The sequence below is a fragment of the Neolamprologus brichardi genome, chromosome 4 (genome assembly GCF_056152115.1).
Source record: "Neolamprologus brichardi isolate AB-2024 chromosome 4, ASM5615211v1, whole genome shotgun sequence".
In the NCBI taxonomy this organism is placed as follows: domain Eukaryota; kingdom Metazoa; phylum Chordata; class Actinopteri; order Cichliformes; family Cichlidae; genus Neolamprologus; species Neolamprologus brichardi.
In genome coordinates, this window is record NC_142107.1 from 17,426,137 (window position 1) to 17,449,342 (window position 23,206).

The window sequence follows — 23,206 nt, forward strand, 5'->3', positions numbered from 1 at the left end:
GTGACTTTTCACAGCTAGCTGACAGGGTGGAAAACCTGAGTAACTGTGCAAACTCAGTCCTTATTATTGCATTTACACAAGAATAATAAGAAACAATTCAATCTTTGCAAAAGAGATACAAGGAATGGGGGCTTGAAGTTGTCTGCTGTGGCTTGAAAAAGGATATACACAGGGATTATGTTACAACTTAACCCTGAAATGAAAGATCACATGCCAGTTCAGCTGCAGTAAATGATTTTTTAAACGGATTAGTCCAGCAAAAGAAAATTAATCTTGAAATGTGATGTTTTCAAATTTTCAAGCAAGCGAGCCTGCAGCTTCTTGTCCTGTTTATTTTTTTATTTTTTTCAGTAAAGAATAAATACCTCCTTTTTATTAGAGCAATCTCTGGCAGTAGTTTCACATGACTTTAAAAACAAAAAGAAAAAAACCCATTAGATTGCGTCCCCTATAAGAAATCTCTGCTACCACCAAGCAAGTTGTACATTCTCAAAATGGAACAATGCTCTGCAACTTTCTTTCATAAGTATGGGACTTTCACACTAAGGCAAGCATTTCCCTTGAAAGGTCGTAGGTCTATAAATGCTGCTACACCCTGTGTTCACAAAGAATAATCTCCAAGGGCTGTAACTGTCCCTAAAGTTTGCAGAAATCTATGAGTAAAAGTTTTGTTGGAATAAATAGTAGGTGCTAAAAATAAGGCCAGATAATAGCATAGACATTAAAGGCAGCACAAAGCCACCATAACTGCCACTTTTGAGGCTGACAGAATCAGATAAGGAGACAGAGACAGAGAGAGACACAAAGAGAATGAGGCAGCTAGTTTTTAGGCATGTCTGCTAATTTTGTCAGGTCTCTCTCTCTCTGTAATAAAAGACTCTTGTGTTCCTAAAGTTCTGAGGACTGGAAAAACTGCAACAGCCCAGATCTACTGATCCCAAATCTCTTCTGCATCCCCAGTTGTGTACAAATTGTTCCTAATAAGGAATAATTACATAAGTACATAATCATTTCATGTCTGAGCAGATAAATAAACTAAATTACTTTTGGCTGGCCACTTTGACTGATACTGGGTTGTGTATGACTATATGCAGGGCTAGGGCATTGAGATGCAGTGGCAGTCAGCCATACTTGGGGTGCCTGTGCATGACAATGCATATGGCTTGCATATGCATTCTTGAGATTGGTTTTAGAAGAAAGAATTAGGCAATATATCTTCAGCCTCTAACCCTGTGAAACTGTAATAACTCCTCCCCAGCATCACAACTTCCTCTCTGGTCAGCGAGCTGTGTGTCACCTGTCACCCAGAGATAATTTTGCTTGCATCTTTCTTCCTCTTGCTCTCATTCTCTTCTCATTTACTTTCATCTGCCCCAAATTTCTCTTCTCTCCCTCTTTTTAACCATGCTTAAATGTGGTTTACCCAGGAAGTACAGAGAAACTGTTGCTTTGCTCCTGCTTCAAATAAAAAAAAAGAAAAAAGAAAGAAAGAAAGGACGGGGTGAAGGTTCAGGCCTCAATATGATATAAGAGGGGATTTTGAACCTACCATAACCAATCCTCAAATATAGCCCAAAGTGAAAACCCAGGAGGTACTTAACACCACATCAGAGAGGGTCAGCATCAAAACCCAATGTGAAATGGATAAATAAAAATCACAAAGAAAGCTGGGACGACACGCAGGACAGGAGGCAGACAAGCTGGCTGGATCAAAAACGAGACACAGGCATGCCTGCACGCCCCGCAGCTCTGTCGCAGGCATGGGATATACACCACATAGGCTGCACTTAATATTGCAACTTTAAACAATGCAATAAGAATTGATGTGAAAAGGACAGAGATAAAGCCGGAGACCCCATGTATAGCCCACCGATGATCTTCCATCTGGATCTCATCTCTGTAGCCAGCTAATGCCTCCCCCGAGGGCCACAGCTCGCCCTTAATTTGTTTCATTTGTGACCCTTGACCCTTCAGTGCCCTGCCCCCTCAAACACAGATTGAGAAAACACTCTCTCTGTGTATTTCCATCTTTTTTTTACTGCAAGCCTCCTGCTGCTCTCACCGCTGAAAGTTTGTTCAATATACTGAACATTGAACTCCATGATAAAAATACATACGTCTGAGAAAATGGGTCGCGGTGTTGTGCTTGCCGTCATGTCATAAAAACCATCTCTGGAAGCAGAGCAGCATTTCAGGAAAATAATATGTTACAAATTGGCGTTGAACTACTTTTGTGTGGAACAGATAAAAAAAAAAAATGTAAAGCTAAACCTTTCCCCTGCTTTGAATCATAAAGCACCAGACGGATTCAGCTGTAGACGACTGCAGCATGAGAAACTGCATCACGTGAGGAACAACTTTAACTTTAAATCAACAAAGGTATATCAATAAACCAATGTCAACATCTCTGTCTGTCAGCACTCGTCAGTCTATATCTGTAATGTTGTTGGCCTACTTTAGATACTGGGGCAACAGTCGCCCATGTAGCCTCGGGATGCCCTACAAAAAAAAAGGGAGAAAAAAAAGAGAGAGAGTCCTAATGGAGGCATCCTTCAAAACATATTCTTGTGCAGTATGCAGAGAGAATTATCTAACACCCTGAGGTTGCCTGCTGTTGGCTGTAATAGTGGTGCCTAGTGAAGTGTAGTGAAGGATTGCTATGTGGTGCAAGAGCTGAAATGTTAAACGAAATTTGCCCACAGACTGTAGCCGTGCTCAGTTTCACAGGGAAACTCTTCTAACAGTGAAACAGTGGGGACAGCAGTAAGGGAGGAGGCCATAGCCAAGGGTGCATGGTAACTGCTGTCAGAATTAGGCAATCTGACTGTCGCCATTCCCAGCAGGACGTAACATATCTAAGCACTGGCATTTTACTGCTCCCTGTCAGCAGCAGGCCGAACGGAAAAAAGAAAGGAAAAAATAAATAGCACAGAAATATCCTATGAGATCATTCCTCAAAAGCATCAGACATGCAGGATAGAGCTCCTGATGCCAGTAGCTGTCTTTGCATTAATACATACAGAGGGGAGGGTGGGGGCAGCTGTGTGCCACATGTGGTAAGAGAGGGGTTGGCTACAGGGCAACAGCCCAGTATGGAGCTGTGACAGGAGGCAATTAGCCTGATGAAATATACACCATACAAAAAGACATGAACAGCACTGACTGAGCCCTGCAGGGAGTTGGTGAATAAACTGGAAAACAAAACTACAACAACAGATTTTTCACTTTGTTAGTGATTGTTCTTCATGTTAGGTTTTGGATTTTTCAATCAACTGTTTAGCCTTAAAAAAGAAATAATAGTAAATATTACATGAAAATTTTTAATATACCAAGGGGAAGTCTTAAAATAGCTCATTCCCCCACCAATTTGGCCAAACAACTGTCCAGATACATTTTGCATTGCTAGAAAAATGCTAAAAAGTTAAGTATTTCTGTTAAATAGTAAACTGATGACTGGCATTTTAAAAAATAATTTTCCTGTCTGAAGCCTACTTAATTAGTAATGATGTCAGCATAATGAATATCTGATTATAGCAGGTAGATGCATGTATTTAAGGAGGATAAGAGAAATGGTGGTGCTATGTTAGTTGTGTGTGTCAGGCTCACCTTTTACCAAGAGTTCAGGTTCTTCCTCCTGTCCCATCTTACTCTTGTCAATGATCAGGCTTTTCATCTCTTCAGAAGACTCCGAGACAGTGTGGCTAAGTGGAAGAGGAGAAAGAGAATGTAAATAACCCTGCTTCCCTCTCAACTCAAGTCTTCCCCTGACTACTCCCTCCCATTAGACAGTTAATTGGCTCAAAGACACACAGTTGGCTGTGACCCCCCGCCCCTATGTGACTCTTTGCCAGCGTTGAGCCTCTCTGATACTCTTAGGTGGGGAGGGGGATCACACTGAAAGAGGTGCCACGAATATCTGTCCCCTAGCGTTTTCCCACTTTCCCTCCCTAGGAGCATGCAAGCCCGCAAACACACACTCATACATACCACGCCACTGTGGACAGCTCGTCTCTCTTTTATCACTTTGGCCGGCGAGCCAAATGGGCGACTTAAAATAAATGTGACAGAGCGACGCCGGCCCCGACTCCCAGCCAGCCAGCTCATGCTGGTCACAGGAAAGCAGAAGGTTCAAGAGGTCACCGCCTCAGATAGTTTAAAGCATAAACATCAAAAACATCATTAAATCTGCTGAATGGATGTTTTCTTGTTCGCCCTTTAATGCCCCACAATCAAGTCTACAGCCGTTTCCATGCACACTGACTGTTCTGCATCTGGTCAGCAATGCTGTGGACAACATCAGACTTGTTATCTCTGGCCAAGGCCCATTTCAATTCTATTACATTGTTAAGACGTTTTATCTCTTGTCATTTATTTACCTAATTACTCGTTTGTTTTCTCTATTTCCTGGATCTAACTAGCATGTTAGGTACAAGTGACGAAGCGCTCCTTCCTTCCTGTCCTCTCCACCTCTTCTTCCTCCCGGGATTACCACTCAGGAAATGAAATCAAGCCCTCCCTCCTTCCCTCCCCGGGTTATCGCTCATCTATTTACCTATGCATTTGCTAGCTGATTTATGTCATTATTGATCTGATAATTCAGGAAGGTTCCTCCTCATTGAAGGCAGCAATAATCAGCGGGTCAGAATATACCTTTATCTGCACTGGCTCAGATTACAGCAGCTGCCAATTTCTGTCCTTTGACCTGATCACTGATCACAGGGGAGAGTCGAGATAAGGTCAAAGGATTTCTGAAATGCTGTCTCTTATGCATATGTTATCTTTATGAGGTTTATTTGCAGTGGCTGATTCTAACTAACTGGCATCTCTAATTTAAGCTAATGTCCAGACACCGTGAAACTCTAGCAGGCCATTTTTTTCCATATGTGTGTATAAATTGGTATGACGCATAATCAGAAGGCAGAAGAGAGAGACTGTCACATTATACTCAGCCATGCTATAAAACTAAGCCTGCTCGCCTGCCACAGCAGCAGCCTATGGGGATCTCTATCACCCCGTCCATCTACAGACCCCATTTAAATGTATTAAAATAAACACAGAAATGTGACATCTCTTTTTTTGAGGTTGTTAACTCCCTCTACATAACAGAGACATTCACGCAGACAAAGCAGCCCAAACAGGATGGGAAAAGGATCTATAGAATAACTATGAGAGGAGTGCGTAGCCTGACGTACACACTGGGCATGCTAATGTTCTGGACAACACTGTACTATTGTTTCTGTTTATAAATATCAGTTTAGTATACACGAATATAAGTCTGAAATTCTAAATAGCTCCTCTAAAGAAAAGCAGGATTTGAGAGATGTGTTTCAGAATATTGAGTACAAGTGGCATTCAGGTCATGTCTAACGGTTATCCATCTTAGAAAACTTGGCTCTTATGTGCATTTTTTTGCTACACTTCAAGCACATTCATATATATTATCTCTGACCCCTAACGGTGTTATCCCCCACAATGAACCTGAAATACCAGACAAGCCAAAAGTCACTGCTACAAGGCCATGTAGAGAAGGAGGGAACATTAAAAGAGGACAGAAACTCAGGTAGGAGGCCAGGTTTCTGTCCAACGTTTTGAACTTTAGCGTCACCGAAAGCCCGACTTTCAAAATAAATGATTTATAAGCAGGGCCACTATTGTCCCAAAACCCACTCTAACATCCAAATCTATCCATCATTGACTGTGGCTGCAGACCACAGCGGTATAGTATTATTACTACTGTTATTTCTATATAACAACTTGTTTTTGTGGCTAACATTTTTTCTAACTCAAGAAGAATTACATGATAAGATATGAAAAAAACAACACTGTAGCCTATATCACAGAATAACCATCATTGTCCTCTGACCACATGTTGGAGGTATAAAAAAAATTGCTTCAACAGATTTATTACTCTGGTATTTTGCCAGTGTAGGTACAGACACATGTGGACATTCCATTTGGTCTATGTATACATAAACTGGGTAAAAAGCGCTATTTCTTCATGGCAATCTATGGTGTAACAAATGGGGCAATTGTCTAAGTAAAGTTGATGTGGGAGTTTTGGATCTCCACAGCTGTCCAGCATCCCTACAGTACAACCCCAGTCCAACCCCCTCGCCCCCATACTACCACCCCCCACATTCCCAGAGGTTGCAGCAGCAGGCCGTGACGGTGGGGCGGTAGGCAACTTCCTGAGTGCAGGAAGCAATTTAACATGGGGATTAGACACCACGACGAATAGAGCTAACGCAGATCTACAGACCACACCTCTACAGACCGCACCTCTCTCTCATTTGTCCTCTTCTAGAAGGCTAGACATTTTTTTTTTATAATCATTTGCAATCTCAGAGAAACACATTGTATGGCAGTATTGCTTTTAAAACCAATATGGCAGCGCGTGTAACGTTAAAGGGAAAAGTAAAGAAAGCAAAAAAGAAAAAAAAAACCCACATCACACAGGTCAGTTTCGACTAGAAAATAAAAACTGTTGGCTGTCCCGTGAAGTGGGAGAGGGAGAAGTTATGAAAATAAGGCTCAGAAAAAAAGAGACCTGATTTGTGAGAGGAAGGGACATATTTCCCTATTATCACACAACCACAGATATCTGACTCCACAGCGAATACAAAGCACGTTTTAACAACCTGTGTAGTTGCACGCAGGCAATATCTTCTGTCCTCTGTACAGAAGATATTGCCTGCGTGATATAAAGCCAATGAGGCCTTAAATACTGGGCTATGTAACAATTTTTGTTTGCCGTATCCCAAATCTCTTTTATGCCTAATCGCCACAATGGCAACGGCAATACACAGTTCAGGAGTCAATGTGGTTACAAGCAGCAAATTATTCGTGAAGTATTTGACAAATGGGAACAAAATAATAGAGAAGAACATACCAAAGAAAAGAGGAAGAAAAAGATTAAGAGTACAATATAGCTTGAACTAATGCAGAACTCATTTCACCTCAATTTGGAAATGTGTTTCCATTTTACGTTTTTTTATTGGTAGTATCAAGGACATCATGCTTTAGAGTCTAATAGGGTGAAAATTGCCACATCATACCAATAATACCAACACTGTAACTTCTTTTGCCTTACAAATGATTATTTGGAGGGCCTGAAAATCTCAGGGGGTAAATAAATGCCAAGAAATTATAAAGGTTTAGCAAGATGACTTATGCCAATACCATTTATGTCATACCCATGATAATAAAAGGTCTTGAACACTCATGTAGGTGTATACAGTTGAATTTGTCTACCTTCTTTAGCTGGGTGGAGATTGAGTAGTAATTAGTAATGAGGTCACCAAATTCCATGCACTACATAGAAAGACAAAGTTGAATGTTGTCTCAAATGTCTCACCCTTACAGGTGCAACAAGACTAAAAGGAGAGGCAAGAACATGTCAAACAGCCACGGGTGTGTACACACCCACAAAGGCAATAGGAAGATATCTAATCAGCCAAAGCAGGTAAAGTCAGTGCCACATGAGAATTTAGCTTCCTCCCAGCAACTTCATTACCTGCTAATCTTGTCCATATATGATTATGTGCTCTGCTTTGTAAGATCTCATACCCTAATTTGGGTTTTGATTTTAGTTTTCCACAATCATTGTATAGCTAGGTCACTTAAGGCAAATTTCAGAGGTTTATAAAATATCAAAAGTTGTCCCAACCACAACCTCACTTTGAATTCAAGTAAGTGATTCTTAGTTAATAATATATAAATGTAATATAGGAATAGCAATGCCAGGAATAGTCAAGTTGAAGTCTGGAAGACCAAATAACCTTTTGAAAAAACTGCTCATTGCTAGAAAGAAAGGAAAACCCTGGTTTGACTGCCAAAGGACGTGAGGAATATTTAACAGTCTGGAAAAGCGATGCCGCTGTTCTGAAGTGCAGTGGCACCAACACAAAAAATATCCTCATGCATAAGTCATCAGTAGAAATACAGTTTTGGTTCCTAACAACAAAAAAGTGAATTATTTCCTGAAAAGAAACATGCAGGGTAGAATGAACGGTGCTCTGCATGAATGCGCTGACAAGCCATCAGTCGAATTTTTTTAAATTCGATTTTGGTCCAGTACTCATTTAAAGAGATAGGTCACGTATCTGTGATGGTATATGATCTATTAAGTTCCATTCTATTCTATTTTGTTCTGTGTTTACGACGTCACATCAAGCCATACCGCATGTCTTTGCACTTTAATGCTAGTTGTACAGCTAACCGGTGAGGTAGCTAACAGCAAAGGGTCAGTAATTTGATATCCCAAGAGATTTTCTTTGTGTGTTTGCAACAGTTTGTGACTTAACAGCAAACAGTGATGAAGTAAGCTGACAATGATTGAACGTTTATTGAACTTCAGTGGAGTGTGTGCCAGACACACACCCAGTGAAACTGAGAGGAGGCAGAGGAAAACTAGAAAGACCATTAATGACAGTAAACCACAGAAAAGACTCACAAGGAGTCCCACACTAAGCCGAGCAACTGCAAATAAACTAGACAATAATACACTTTTTTTATTTTATAAATTGCTGCTTATCTTTGTCCCAAAAGCAATTTAGTACATTTATATATTTAAATATTTTTATTTCATCTATTTTCTTTTACAAAGTTTGGAAATTAATGTTTAGACTTGCAGTCTTGACCTAAAGACACATAGAGGGAGATTGCTGGTCTCTAACAGTCTATAAATGAAGCAGTGCTATCAGAGTTGTACTTGTATCAGCAGATATCCAAAGCAAAGGTACACTATGGACAAAAGTGGGCCACACCACTTTTCAGTCCTATTTCCACAGTTATAAAAAAAACAAACAAAAAACTGAGTCTGCCTTTATAAACATTTGTGAAAGAATGGACCATTCTGCAAAGCTCAAAGAATCCAAGCACAGAACGTTAATAGGATGTTAGTTCATGAAATGTATTTCCTCCAACATATTACACAATCATCTTTAAGTGGTATTTGCAAAGCCGAAGTGTTTTAGGAACCGCAGCAACTCGGGCACTAAGTGGCAGATCATGTAAAGTTACAGAGTGAGGTTGTGGAGTACTGAGGTGCATAGTGTGTCAAAGTTGCCAATGCTCTGGTGACTCAATAACTGCGCAGCTCTTAACAACAGCACAAAAACTGTGTGTCGGGAGCTTCCCATTACAGTTCTGTGGCCGACCTGCTTCTTTAGGCATGCCTATGACATGCAAGCCTTGACCTTGTGTAGGTTTTATCCATATAATGTATCGGTACTGTGACCATAAAGTTTGCATACCTACTAAAAAGAGTACGTCTTTGAACACACGCAAATATTTTCAGTGATCCCTGGCCCAAATAAATGGTTCTTTCAACTGAAGAACATGATGTACATGATGTGAGTGTTCCTTAAAGCCAAGGAGTGCAGTTGAGTGCGTGAACTGCACATGATGCTCTGTGAACAACAATACAGCTTGCTGGTATGAGAAATGTGAACTACTTCAATTTAATCTGTGTGAACTGAACTTTGAGCTAGCTCTTGCAAAGGGTGACCTTGCACAACACTGAGCTTAGGGAATATTTCACTGCTGGAGCGAATATTAGATTCATTTAAATGCCAGCAAATCCCGGAAGAAAGGATGTCCAGCAATTTTTTTTTTTTAAATCTGGTGATAAAAATGATCCTAAACATATTTCAAACTAAACAATAGCTGAACTACCTGAAAAGACACAAGTTCAAGCTTTTGCCATTGCCCCTAAATGCCACAAAATCTCCAGATAGACCTGAAAGCAGCACGCATGCAAGATGATCCATCTTATAGAAGTAGATGCATTTTAATGGAAGTAAGAATGCCTTAAAAGACAAAATACTCTTAAAAACATGCTGCTGACTATGTGAATATTCAGTGTGTACAGATATGGAGATGGACATTTGTAGAATTTTTTAAACCAATATTACCTTTCTGATCTCTAACTGAGATAGAGAACAGAGATGGAGATAAAAATGGTAAATGGCCTGTATTTATATAGCGCTTTACTAGTCCCTAAGGACCCCAAAGCGCTTTACATATCCAGTCATCCACCCATTCACACACATACATTCACACACTGGTGATGGCAAGCTACATTGTAGCCACAGCGACCCTGGGGCGCACTGACAGAGGTGAGGCTGCCGGACACTGGCGCCACCGGGCCCTCTGACCACCACCAGTAGGCAACGGGTGAAGTGTCTTTCCCAAGGACACAATGACCGAGACTGTCCAAGCCGGGGCTCGAACCGGCAACCTTCCATTTACAAGGCTCCCAACTCTTGAGCCACGATCGTCTATCATTAAAAAAAAATTAAACAGCGTAATATTATAAAAGTCTAAAGATTAAACAAATTAACCAAATGTCACTTCTCTAACTTTTCTCTAAAGAGAAATTTTTGAAAAGGATTCCCAAAGTTGTGCATGATTTTTTCACTGGTCTTTTTTTTTTAAAGCAGCCAACGTATAGGAAATCTGTACAATAACCATGACACACTTAAATCCAGCAGTGTGAGCAGCACAGTGAATTAATTAGTTTGTGTCTGTCTGCCTGGTTTTAGTTTCTGTGGCAATGAGTAATTGATTTCAGTCCAGAATCTAATCACACTGCTGAGACATTAATTAAAGCCAAAGAGCCACTGTCCTTGCTCTCGGGCTTGCATGACCGCAGTGAAATGAAACATTCCTTGTAACCCAAAAGAACATGCACGGTTGCAAAAATGACCATTGCATTGATTAGTTACAGGAATACTTGGGAGAGTTGTCTGATGTATAAATAGCTCAGGATGTGCCCAGAAAGGCATTTAGAAAAAGCACCAAGTAAAATAAACCAAAGTTTATTAAAATCATGCTCATATCAGAGGCTTAATAATCATTCTTCCTGTAGAAATCCATCTATTTCTCTTCCCTTCTCCATAGAGTGCATAGGCTGACTGCACGGGCCTCTGGCTGAAACTGGGCTGGTGGGAAAATGGGAATGTGGTGATTAAGACTGGGCCTATATGACCTCCCAGCTAAAAATACACTGTTTTCTCAAGACCACTGCCAAGAAGCTCTGGACTAGGCAGAGGGGAGAGGGAAAACAAAGTCATGTTATGAGACCTGAGTAGGAGGGACAGGAAGTCTGAGTTTGTGACTGAAGAAGTGTTGTCAGCAAGGCATTTTATGATAGAGAGTAAGTGACTCTTTAGTTTGAATAAAGCCATTCTACTTGTGAAACTTAGTAACGCAGATTAAAACTTTCCATATTTGTTGATGTTGTAAACAAGTCCAGATTGTGATGGTTGGATGGTTGACAGACAGGACGACAGACAACCAGACAGGCAATTACCAGGGGCCCACTTCTAAGCTCTTCACGCAAACACTCACTTGTGTTATGCATACACACCCTCGGTCCTGCATGTACATAAATTTACACACATGAAATACATTCCTTAATACTGTTCTCTTTTAGTTATCTAGTGGCAAAAACTTCAAGCTTCTGACTACTTCAGAGAGCTGTCAACGAAGAAGAGGAGAAGCTAATTCCAGAACAGATAGAACAGAGAAAAGTCTTCAAGTGTCTACTTTCTTTTTAGAACAGTTTGTACTCTCCCCTGCCTCAGCTATGAGAAGGAACTTGAGAGTGAGGAAAGGGAAGATTAATAAAAAAAAAAAAAAATAGTGACAATGTAAGATGGATTTCAGCATGAGAACAGCAAGGAGGGTGGTGGCAGCTGGGTGGCACTTCCTACTGACCGAAACACCGACAGGGAGGGCCTCGTGTCATCTGCCTGAAGACCCATGTTTGGACAATTAAACATTTTTATGTAATTTTGTGTCTCCACACCACCCAAGTAGGTTTTGGGAAATTTTCAACTTTAACTTTAGGAGATTAACAAAAGTATTGCATTAACTGGTTAGGAATTACAGCCCTTTTTAATACAGTCTCCCATTTTTCAAAGTTTCAAAAGCAACTGGACAGTTGAGTGATACGTAGTTTCATGACCAGGTTCGATCCGTTTCCTTGTAATTCGATGACAAATGAAGCAGATGAAAGATCTAGAGTTGATTCCAAGTACTCGACTTTTACTTGGGAGCCATTCACGAGACCTCAAGAGGAACTTTGTTACCCATCCAGGTGACCTCTGCAGTCTCAACTAACTGCAGGTTTAACAATGACCAAAAACAGAAGTTGCTTTTGAAGAAGTTACTGGCAGCACGCAAAGTAACAACTGGGGCCTTACCAATGTGTCCTGAGGTCAGTTTCACAATTGTTAATATGCAAATTGTCATGACTACTAACAAATGAGAAATGGCTGCAATCATAGTATTGTAATATGGTAAAGGATTTACCCTTAGGCCCCCTCCTCTGTCCAGAGATGGCCGTTCCCTTTTCACATAAATGCCCTCCTTGACTCCCTGCTCAAACCATCATTCCTCCCTGTCCAGGATGTGTACATCCTCATCATTTCAAGAGTGGCCACTGGTCTGTAAGTGTAAATAGACTGTGGAGTCTTGGCCTGACAAGGTAGCTAAGGTTGTTTGGTTTCACTGACGTATAATTCACAGTAATCCTCCTGTTTGCGTTGGGGACCCCGATCCTCAGCGTGGACACATTTTCTTCAGCGGTCAGGACAATTTGCATATTAATGATGCTGAAACTGAGCACATGGTCCATTGTTAGGCAATGATGCTGGTTTTGGTCATTGTGCAAATTGACTTTTTATATGTTTGGGGAAACTGAGACTAAAAAAGTTGCTTGGATGAATGCAAAAACGTTTCTCTCACTGGAAACGCTACGTCCAGATGAACGCAATCATCTTTCTGGGATTTCTTGATGATTGAGATTGATTAAGATATATAAATACAATTCAAGGAGGCCATCTTTAAATATTCAATTGGTGCTGATACAAGTAGCAGGATGATTTCTGAAGTCCACATGGGTATACTCTGCTCAAATTCACACATATGCTGCAAGACTCATCAGACAGCACTTCACAGTGTAGGTGGAGAAAGACCCGAAGCATACGGCAAAAGCAACCAAAGAGTTTCTAAAGGCAAAAAGAAGGATACTCTTTCATGATGCAGTCAACATCCTCTGATCTCAACCCGCTTTGTATTTAGTAACTGCTTTTCAGTTATTAAATGCAAAATTGAACGCAGAGACCTATAAACAAGCAGCAACCAAAGGTGGCTGCAGTGAAGGCCTAGCAGATCATCTTTATGGAAGGAAGGACAACACATAAACAATTACTCGGCTTATAGTCTTCAGTTACTTCATTTCAAATTGTGTTAGTTTGTCCAATTAATTTTGAGGAAATATGTTAGGAAGTTGCAGGCATGGGTTCTGTGAGACCCCCTGAAATCAGCTAATGCATCAGGCTTGTAGCACGGCTTATTAGCAGAGTATAGCCATGTTAACAAAAAAAAATCCCCTAATTAATCACAGTCACACCTTTATTCCATCTAATTGTTTAGATTAACATTTCCTTGTGCACAGTGCAATTCAATAGTTTGGTCAAAGTCCGATGTAAATCAGTGCTTGCGTCTCCTCTTATGCAACAAAGATGAATTGATATGACTCAATTTGTTAAAATAGCAAAGTTCTGGCTTATCAGAGCCTAACTTGGCATTCCTTCCGTACAGCTGAACTTCTGGGTGTGTCCATTCATTGGCCAGGTAATGAGCAAGCGCTATGCTCTCTAATCTTTGCACTTACTGTGATGATTACAGCCGGGCAAACACACAGTCTCTTCAAACTAGTAGTTAATCATGCCATGCGGACCACAACAGTGCAGAAATGACATACATGCACACACACACGCGCACATGAACCCGAGCCACACCTCTTTTAGGAGTGCTGTTGAGGCAGGACTGAGTCACCCAGTCCTTACTTCTTTCCGTCCTATTTTTCCCCCCTCAAGCCTCAAAAGACACCATGTCACGTATGACTACAGCAAAATATTTCATCTCACATAACCACTTCCTGGGACAGCTCTATTCTTGTTGAGAGTTTCTGCAGATCCTCGTCTGTTCATTTGTGATGGGCGATAGGCCTACAAGTCAAGCTTTGTGATTCATTGCCTGTGAGTCGGCAGATGTACAGTTACGATTGTGGAAGGGAGAACGGGGTGGTGATAAGGGCACGATGCCAGAGATAGAGAGAAGCAGAGCCTGGCTACATCACTGTCTGAGATCACAGCCATGCACTAATAGTCTGGATCAAGCCCTCCATGAATCACTTTTGACTCTCATTTGCATTAACTTGTAATCCACATGGCCATTTGAATCTCATTTACAGTAAGATGCCCTGATATTGAAAGGGTGATTGGTGAAAGTCATCTAAGATGAAGATTAACATATAACCATGTAATAAAAGTAAGTACACCCCAGGAAAACTTCTGCCATTCACATATGCAGATAAGCAAACATCTCATCCCTTTTGAAGCAATATCTTTAAATAAGATCAATTCAATCCAACTGAAAAATAATTACTTGTCTTTTGTGGAAAAAGTAAATACAGGAAGCCATAGAAACTAGCATTGCTCCCTTTAGCAGAAATAATTAGCTTCTTGTATGCATTTTTCATAATGACACACTGGTGTAGGCTTGCTAAAAATCTTGACTGCGCTTCATTCAGTGGTACGATCCTTAGCACTGTTTTTTTCTACTCAAAACCCCAAACAAGATCAGAAGGGGATTCCAATCAGGAATTTGAATGGGCTTATTCAGCCATTCTTCTGTGGATTTGCAGGGAGGATGAAAACCTGTCGAAAGGTCCAGTTAAAGTTTTATCTGTTTAAGACTGCTGGCCACACATTATCTTCAAGTATCCTTTGATATGATGCAGGAGTCATAGTTCAAAATTTGTGACTGCAGGCTGCCCAGGTCCAAACATAGCACATCAACCAGCATCACTGTGGCCAAGCAACCCAGTCTTTGATTTGTCTGTGCAAAAGGCCTGGTCTTCAGAATATAATCATTAACAAACTGTAGGTTTTGCCTATTCAGAAAAGACACGTCTTTAACAGAGGTCCAATATGTTCTATATTTGTCTAATTGTAAAAACATTTACTGTGACATCAATAGTATATGTGTTTGCAACAAATAGTCTGTTCATCAGCTAATTATCTGGTGAAGTCTGTTGTTGACTAATTGCAAGTTGTTTAAATTTTAGCCCACTTTTTCGCTTATGATACAATGAATAATGCTGGGTTCATAGGCAGCCATAATCTCTTTTTTTCCCTCTGAGGGCCTTAGACACCTCTTTATATCTTAGCCGAATGACAGGGCACACTACAATAGCAAAGGAGACTCAATGACCTAGATATCCGAAATTTAAATAAGACAAATTCAACCTATTAATGCCTCAGGAGGTTGGGGGTGTAATAAATGTATGGTTTTCCTTAATGTTCCCATTATTTGAATGCACCCGATTTATCTATGAAAATCAATTGTTTGGAAATTTAAACATGTCAAAAACCTCCATCAGACATCTTTTAAAATTTTCAAATGGAAAATTATTGGCAAATAAAACCCCAAATAACAGCCAGGTTAACTTCTTAATGGTAAAGCTCAACCAGTTTGAAAGACTGAAAACTAATTTCACCTAAAAGAAATCAAATATCACCACATATCCCAAATATCAGATCATCTGTCAGTATGCATATGACTCTGTACCACTTGCATGCACACATGAGAACACCATGAGATACTGAAGAGGAACTGAAAGAAATCAAGTATTAACACATGCGCCTACGGATATATACAGAAATCCCCGGCGCTCAGAGGAAGTATACAAGTAAAAGACGGAACTACTACTTCCCTTGTCGTTTGCACTGTAGCCTGCAACCAAGTCGAGCTGAATGGGGGAACAAATCGAATTGGACATAAAATGGACTTTACCCTGCCAGTTCTATGTAATGCCCAGTCAAACCCATGTGATAATAGAGCATATAATTTCCTGGAGAATTCATAGTGAGAGATTGGGTGTCACATGCCCCGTCTCCAGCATGTTCTTCCCAGAAGCTATATACGCTGTATTGGAAATGGACCATTTCCAATACAGATAATGCAGCTGACATGTACAATCTCTTGCTATTGGCTACATGTGAAAAAGGACAAAAATCAGACAATGCTGGACAATGTCCAGATCCAAATCTCCCAAAATTGACCAAAGTTCAAGTGTGAAATTGGCTTCTTATCTCCTTACCCATTTGTTCCATTGGCTGTGCAAGATGGCTGAGAAACAATCACCTCAGCTGGAGTCTGTCAACAGAAAAGAGAGAAAAGGGTAAATCGACAATCATGCACCACAGACATTGCTTTAGCTTCAGAAATAGGCCACAGTTTGAAGTGATCCTTCAATGCTTTGCCTTCAGGAGCCATGTTACAATAGGGCATGCAGTTGTTCCTGGCAAGCCTCAGCACATAGCTGCGCTATTCCTGTAATGCTTGGCTTTTACTTGCAAGGAGTAAACTTGATGGGAGAAATATGGCATGCAAAACAGGCTAATTTAATATAAGTGATGGGAACAGAGGAATTTTTCATGCTTAAGCTGAGTGCACCCCAACATTCGCGACCCAAAGTGATTTTTTTTCCTCTCCATTCGTTTCTCTAAGAAGATTAACCTAAAAATAACATCAGTTTTTGAGAATGCATGGACAGCCAGAACAATTGTATTTATTGTTTCTATCTGTGAGTAGATTGCTATAAGTTGTGAGAGTTTGAGGGGAAAAAACAGCAAGAAAGACAAAGAGACCCTTTAGCCTTAATTATAACAGCTTGCATTGAGAAAGTGCCTTTGAGAATCTTTACATTAAAGATAAACACATAAGTGTAAAGATAAAGTCTTTACGGTTATGTTATTGACAGAAAACAAAATCAAACAATAGCAATGATTATGATAGAGATGAGAAGCCTTAAATAAGACCCAAGGTTTTCCTGATTAACTGCACTTTACCTAGTAAAATTTATTGTGCCCTAATAATTATCTGATGAACAGATTAATTATTTACTTAAATATTAAACTGAAGCTGGGATAGGCTGATAGCCGCGATAAGGAAAAACAGAAAAGAATGGATAGAAGGATGGATATTAAACTGCAAGCCAGCTATTCATTTAAAAATCACATAAACACCTTCTTGGACATTAGTTTTGTGTGGAAATTGGAATTCGTTCCTCTACTGACTAAAATGAGCCTACCACTGGCAGACATGTAAAATCAAATTTCATGGGTGAAACAATGAACTTTTCATTCCAGGACTCCCCTGTGAAGCAGAAGATGGAAGAGGATGTTTCCTTTCACAGTGCTCCGGCCCCTAGATTCCCAACCTGACCTTGGAAAACCCCATCAGACAGCTTGCCTGTGTGCAATTTGGACAGATTCCCTGGTGTGCAGAGCAGCACTGTGTGTCCCTGTGGCCTGACTTGTTGTCTCTGTGAACCACAGCCTTGAGCCAGCTCCTGTGGCTGCCCTGACCCAACTCAGGGGTGTTGGCCTACCTGAAACACTATCCAGGTCAGTTCTGGGCTCCTCACAGTTCACACACCACACTTTACTACAGGGCAAACTATCCTAAGTTTAACCATTGCCCCACAAAACAGTCTAGGCTTCTTTTTAGATGGTTCAAAAATAACAAAGAAAACATAAACTGCAAATTTATAGGCTAGCTTGGACTCTATGTTATATTTTTAAGGCAGACGGACCCATATGCAAATAAGGAAAAGATTACAGTTTGGATAATGAGATCTCATTAATGTTTAACTCAGAGGGAAGTACTGTAAATGTCAAACCAGACTGATATGAACAAATGAACAGACAGTGTGTGTATGGTAAATCATTTAGCCAAGCCAACAGGCCTAATAAACAAATCTAGACAGACATCAATGACAGGAAACCCTTAATAAAAATCAGTGACATAAAAGCAATAATTTCATAATATCAACTAATCAAACAATCAGTAAACTAATAAGACAGGTAGGCACAGTCAAAATAGTCTGAGTCATTGCCCACAAGTCTTTACAATTTACTGAAAAAAATGCTTTCCAATAGAGTTAATGGGCTGTGGGGTGAGGAAAAAGGATAGCGTGCGATGTAGAGCCCTGGCAAAAGATCTCTCTTTGTGGACGGCAGGGTATGAATCATTCCAGACTAGAGCAGAGCTTGAAGAGAAATAGGGAAAGATGCCGTGATGTGTTCATTCCGTGGCTGACTTCCGCTCTCGCTTTTCCCAGTTTATTCTCTCCTTCTCTTTCTCTCTCCCTTCAGCTCTCCTGGGAGGCTGAGTAACCATGAGAAAATGCTTGGGCTCAGCCAGTGTCGGCCTGAAGACCAGATGTGTGGCCTCGAGGTGGTGAGGCAGAGACGCAGCGGAAACCAAATATAAACCAGCGTACCGTGACACCTCTGAAAGCAGAGGGCAGCAGGGATGGCTAATAGGACCTGCTCTCAGCAAAGCAGGACTGTGTCTGTTTGTTCCGAGCAACAGGATGCACTGCGGTACTCCAGTCCACACTTACAACTGCCTGGGCCTAAACCTCTGTGGTGGTAGTTTATTGGTAAAACTGCATACATATTACATAAATACTGAATAATGGTTTTAGTGGAAACATGGAAAGAAAAGAGAATGACGGATATCCTGCCCTAAAATTAGTGCCCAAGTATTCCTACACTGGAGGCATTCAGCCTGGTGTGACTGTTTGGGCAGCTGTTAAAGAGTAGTTTCTTTGAATGGCGACTGTAAACATGAAGAGAAAAGGTTTTGGCATAGCCCTGTGCTCTCAAGGGCCAAGCCTACATAAGCATTGGCACTGACTCACGATCCCAACGCCAGTAAGAAAAGTCCTGGCAAGGAAGAGTGTGTCATCTATGGCTTTGGTACTTCAGTTTCTACACATCATGGCGTCTTCTGGCAGCATGTTGTAAAACAATGCAGGAGCTCGTGATTTTGGATGGTTAATGATGTAATGATGGTTAATAATCGAACACAGCCCAGATGGCTTTCCTAGAAATCATTATAGACCAACCCTTCAACTGACCTCACCCCCCTTGGTAGAAATTATGGAAAACCAAACAGTATCAACTGGATCTACTCTGGGGACTGTAACACAGTTAAGATTGACCAGCTGATGTGAGATTGGAGTAGTTTCAGCTGTGTTCCTAATTATTGGCTCAGCTTAAGATATTGATAACAGAATTACAACTGTCACAATCAGAGTGGCACAAAATAAGAGGTAACATGATTTGCTGAAATGCATCAAGTGCCTGGAAGCGTCAATAAATAACTCCGTCGCATGAGGGGGATTTATTATTAGGCGAAGGATCTCTAAGAGCAAAATAATGCTTTGCTGCCAATTGTTACTGTGAATTACAACAGTCAACTATTTGATTCCTTCCATTTACAAGTAAGGTGATAAACTGAACATGCCGAACCACATGATAGATTAAGACAAAATGCCCCTCAAAAGAAAATACATCACTCAGATTAATACAGACAGGCAAATACTTTATGACTCAGGTCATGCCTTTCATATTCATAAATATTTACGAGCAGCAATCAATAGAGCCAAGACTAATCGGTGATGTAACATCAATGTTGGGGATACAGCAGCTCTAAAGACAAAGCAGCATTATGAGCTTAAGAGTGGGGAGTTTTAAACTGCCAGAAATAATAAAAGCTGTTTTTAAACAATTATTCTCGCATAGATTGCAAATTTGAGCTGACCTTTTAAAATGTCACTGTATCATTTCATTATTGGGATAGTCTTGTATTCAGCTCATCATTTGAACAAGACTGTTAGTCTATGTGCCATTAAATAAGCCCTTTATTTTCTCTGATTACTATAGGAGTTCAGTAGGCTTGGTTCAACTCTCAAAAACGAAAAACAAAAATGCAACAACTTAGTTGTAATCATAATTCTCCTGTTCCCTGTTACTATCAGTTATGTATCAGCTTATATAAGTCATATTGGATTCTTATAATAAAAACTAGACTCAACGACTTCACTTAGTTCCTTTTTGTTCAGTCAATAACGGCACTCTGGTTATCTTTATATTTTTTAAAAAGGCCAGGATTCAAGTCTCTGAAAAAGCTATAATTCAATAAACATTAAACCAAAGCCACCAGAGGAGCACAATTATGCACATGGATCATAGGTTGCATTTTAATGAGGGAATCCGGGAAAGTTAGAGGAAAAAGGATCTCGGTGTCTCACTTTAGAAGGCCATCAGCCATCTCCATTGGGACATGTAACTGTGATCTTGTATTGATTGCAAATATGAAGCACCGTTGGGTTCCTCTGACCACCAATGGTAGAACAGATGGTAGATTATGACCAAGATAGTGTGTGCTACACACCAACACCTCTTCGGATAATGCTGAGTAACAGATGTTGCTCTTATCTGGTGGTTTTTGGAACTGTTAGATTTCTGTTGAGCCAATAACTTTGTATAACTTATCCGTTTCCATCGTTTACATGCAAATTGCTGTAGTGTATAACTGGCTGGCTGCAAAAACACAAAGGGGGCAATAAACAGATAAGCAGGATTTGCAAGTAATGGCTCCAGGTGGTATTACTTTCATCTGCAAAGGCTTAGTGTTGGTGTAAAGTTTATCTCAGAAGCACAAAACAGCTGTGCCTATAATTTCAACCAGCACATAATGTTATTTAGTGTGCACTGAAGTCAAAGTCTAAAAATATGATTTAAAAAAAAGAGCCGGTGTTTGGAAAGGCACAAAATCCTAACAAATATTTGAGAGCATTTTTTTTCCTGGGACACTTTACATTAAGAGCTGCATGTGGGGTTGTACAGAAAGAGCCTACCTTAATGCAAGGCAACAATGCCCCCTTACAAGTGGGTGGACAATGCTGAACTCTCTGTGGCTGATCAGATGACTAACATTACAGAGAATACAAGGCCACAGTCTTATTTGCCACTGAGCAAACGGGAGGCCAAATACACAGGATCAGTTCAACACCGAGTTCGACAAGTTACATCAGAGAGTGTGTGCATGTGGGATTGCTCAATGTTGCCCAGGCCTCAAAGACCACACAAACCTAAACGTTAAACTAAGGATCAGTAGATTCTGTGTCATGCATCAGTTTTAGAGGCTTGTATTGAACAGACAAACCAGGTTAACAGTGAAAATGTATCTAAACTCGCACGTGAACACTGTAGCTCACCACTTCACTGGACATAATGCCATAAACGGGAGCATGATAAATTCTTTATCATACCCTGAATTTCCAACCTATATGTACAGTACTGTGCAAAAGTCTAATTTATTAATATTTTGCTCACAAGAAGCCAGAGCCTCTTGGTAATTTTTAAGTGGTCTTTAGTAATAGGTCTTAATGTCTTTCAAACTTTTATTTGGACATTGGCTGCTTTTTCAGTCATTTTCAGTCCAGTCCTTGTATGTGCTCATTTTCAGCCAAAGATGCCCATTTGACAGACATAAAAAAGCATTTTTGCACCAACAAGGTGATTCCCAAAGAGCTGTTAGCCGAAATGGGAATGGCATTCTGTATGTCCTGTATAGCACGCAAGAAAAACTTGACAAGTAGAGGCTAAAAGCCTAAAGAAACCCTAAAAAACAAAACAAAGATCTGACACAGGACCAGAGAAAAGCATCAGGACCCTTGGTTGATTGATCTACTGTTCACCAAACTTCGGAATTGATTTCAGAGGAAGGGCAGCTGCCATGAAGCCATTTTAGCAAAAGGAAAGCAGGACAAAAGGCCAAATGACAAAAACTAGACTCAAACAGGTCTCATGGAGTGATGAATCTTAATTTGAAATGTTGGGTTCATCAGCACATATGGAAAAGGCCAGGAGAGAGGTACAGTGAATGCCTAAAGCAAAACACGGTGGAGGCTCTGTCATGGTTTGTGGCTCTTATCAAAACTGATGGACTCACAACTACAGAAAAGTACAAACATATTTTGTTCCACCATGTAATACCATCAGGAAAGTGTTTACTTGGCAACTGACCTAATTTCTCAGCATGAGAATTATCTCAAACACACTACCAATGCAGGTAAAGCATATAAGGAACACAGTCTGCCTTGGATTGGCCTCCCCAGAGCCCAGACCTCAACATTAGTGGAGTGGGATCATCTTGACAGAGAACAAAGCCAAAGACCTTTAAGAAGAAGAGAACTATTCCTGAGAACTACTTCAAGAAATTACAAGAAAGCTTGGCTGAGAGTGTTCAGACTGCTTTAAAGAAGGAAATTGATCATACCAAATATTGACTTTTAAGCTTGTTATATTTAAACAGTCTGTCTCTGCCTTGTATACTGCATGTATATGTTTGTACAAATGAACCGTTGCACCTACGCTAAAGTAAAGGGTGACTCAAGACTTGTGCACAGGACAGTAGTTTTCCAAGTGAAATCCCTTTCAAACACTGAACTAACATTCTTTTCGTTGAATTTCCAGTGTAGGATGAACTGAGCAGTTTTTAAAACCAATACTGATATTTTAAATGTAGTGTGGGCATTCATTAAAAACATGCTATTCATTTATTGGTGCTCTGAAGCTGTTCTAGTGCAGGTGGTAAGTTTTTACCCGTCCATTGGGAGTCAAGTCCTCCTTGTTGCGCAATTCAAAAGATTCTTCCTCCTCTTTCTCCCCATAGTCCCGTCCGAGCAAACTGAAGCCCTGCCTGCAGCACAGAAACCAGCAAACTCCTTGCAAAGGCATTCAAATCAGGTTAAGTGTGTCGTCTTCTTCTATCCAGGTCGGTAAATTTAACATTCACGGTGTCGTCTCGACCGTAAGTAACTCCAAAAGCTGCGTGAGCGCATACAGAAAATCCTCTCCATAGATCTCCGGCGAGGAGGGTGATGGAACGCATAAGCTTATTTTCTTCCTTTATGTAAAGGAACATTAAATGTCTAGTAAGTGTACATGACAGCAACCGTTCTCCAACACAAAGATGTGGTTAAAGGAAAATCCTCCACCGCTTTCAGAGCTCCAGCTGCTTCATTCGCAATACCCTGCTTTAGACTTCACAAAACCGAGGCGCAGCAAAACTCAAAGTTATCCCAACCTGGTACTTTAAGTGAAAAACACCAGTGTGAGTAACCCTGGCAGCAGCACCGCTATTGAGATCAGCATTTTTTGCTCACATTCAGCGAGTAACCTGGAAGTGTACCTCAGCGATGTCTGAGTCCAGAGTTTGAACAAAAGCGTGCTGCTGCTTGGACAGGACCGTGTGGGAAATTAGACCA

The 23,206-nt window shown here is 40.6% G+C and overlaps 1 protein-coding gene across 1 annotated transcript in view; it reads right to left on the reverse strand.

Annotated features, from left to right (window-relative positions):
• Positions 1-23,144, reverse strand: part of plekhh3 (pleckstrin homology, MyTH4 and FERM domain containing H3) — a 36,957-nt gene extending 13,813 nt beyond the window's left edge. Inside the window, exons 1-3 of the mRNA XM_006798218.3 lie at positions 22,542-23,144; positions 16,178-16,233; positions 3,607-3,701 (exon numbers count right to left, since the gene is read on the reverse strand). Coding sequence (XP_006798281.2) covers positions 3,607-3,701; positions 16,178-16,233; positions 22,542-22,676 — 286 coding nt within the window. The 5' untranslated portion in view covers positions 22,677-23,144. The remainder of the gene's footprint in view (positions 1-3,606; positions 3,702-16,177; positions 16,234-22,541) is intronic.
• Between the last annotated feature and the right edge of the window lie 62 nt (positions 23,145-23,206).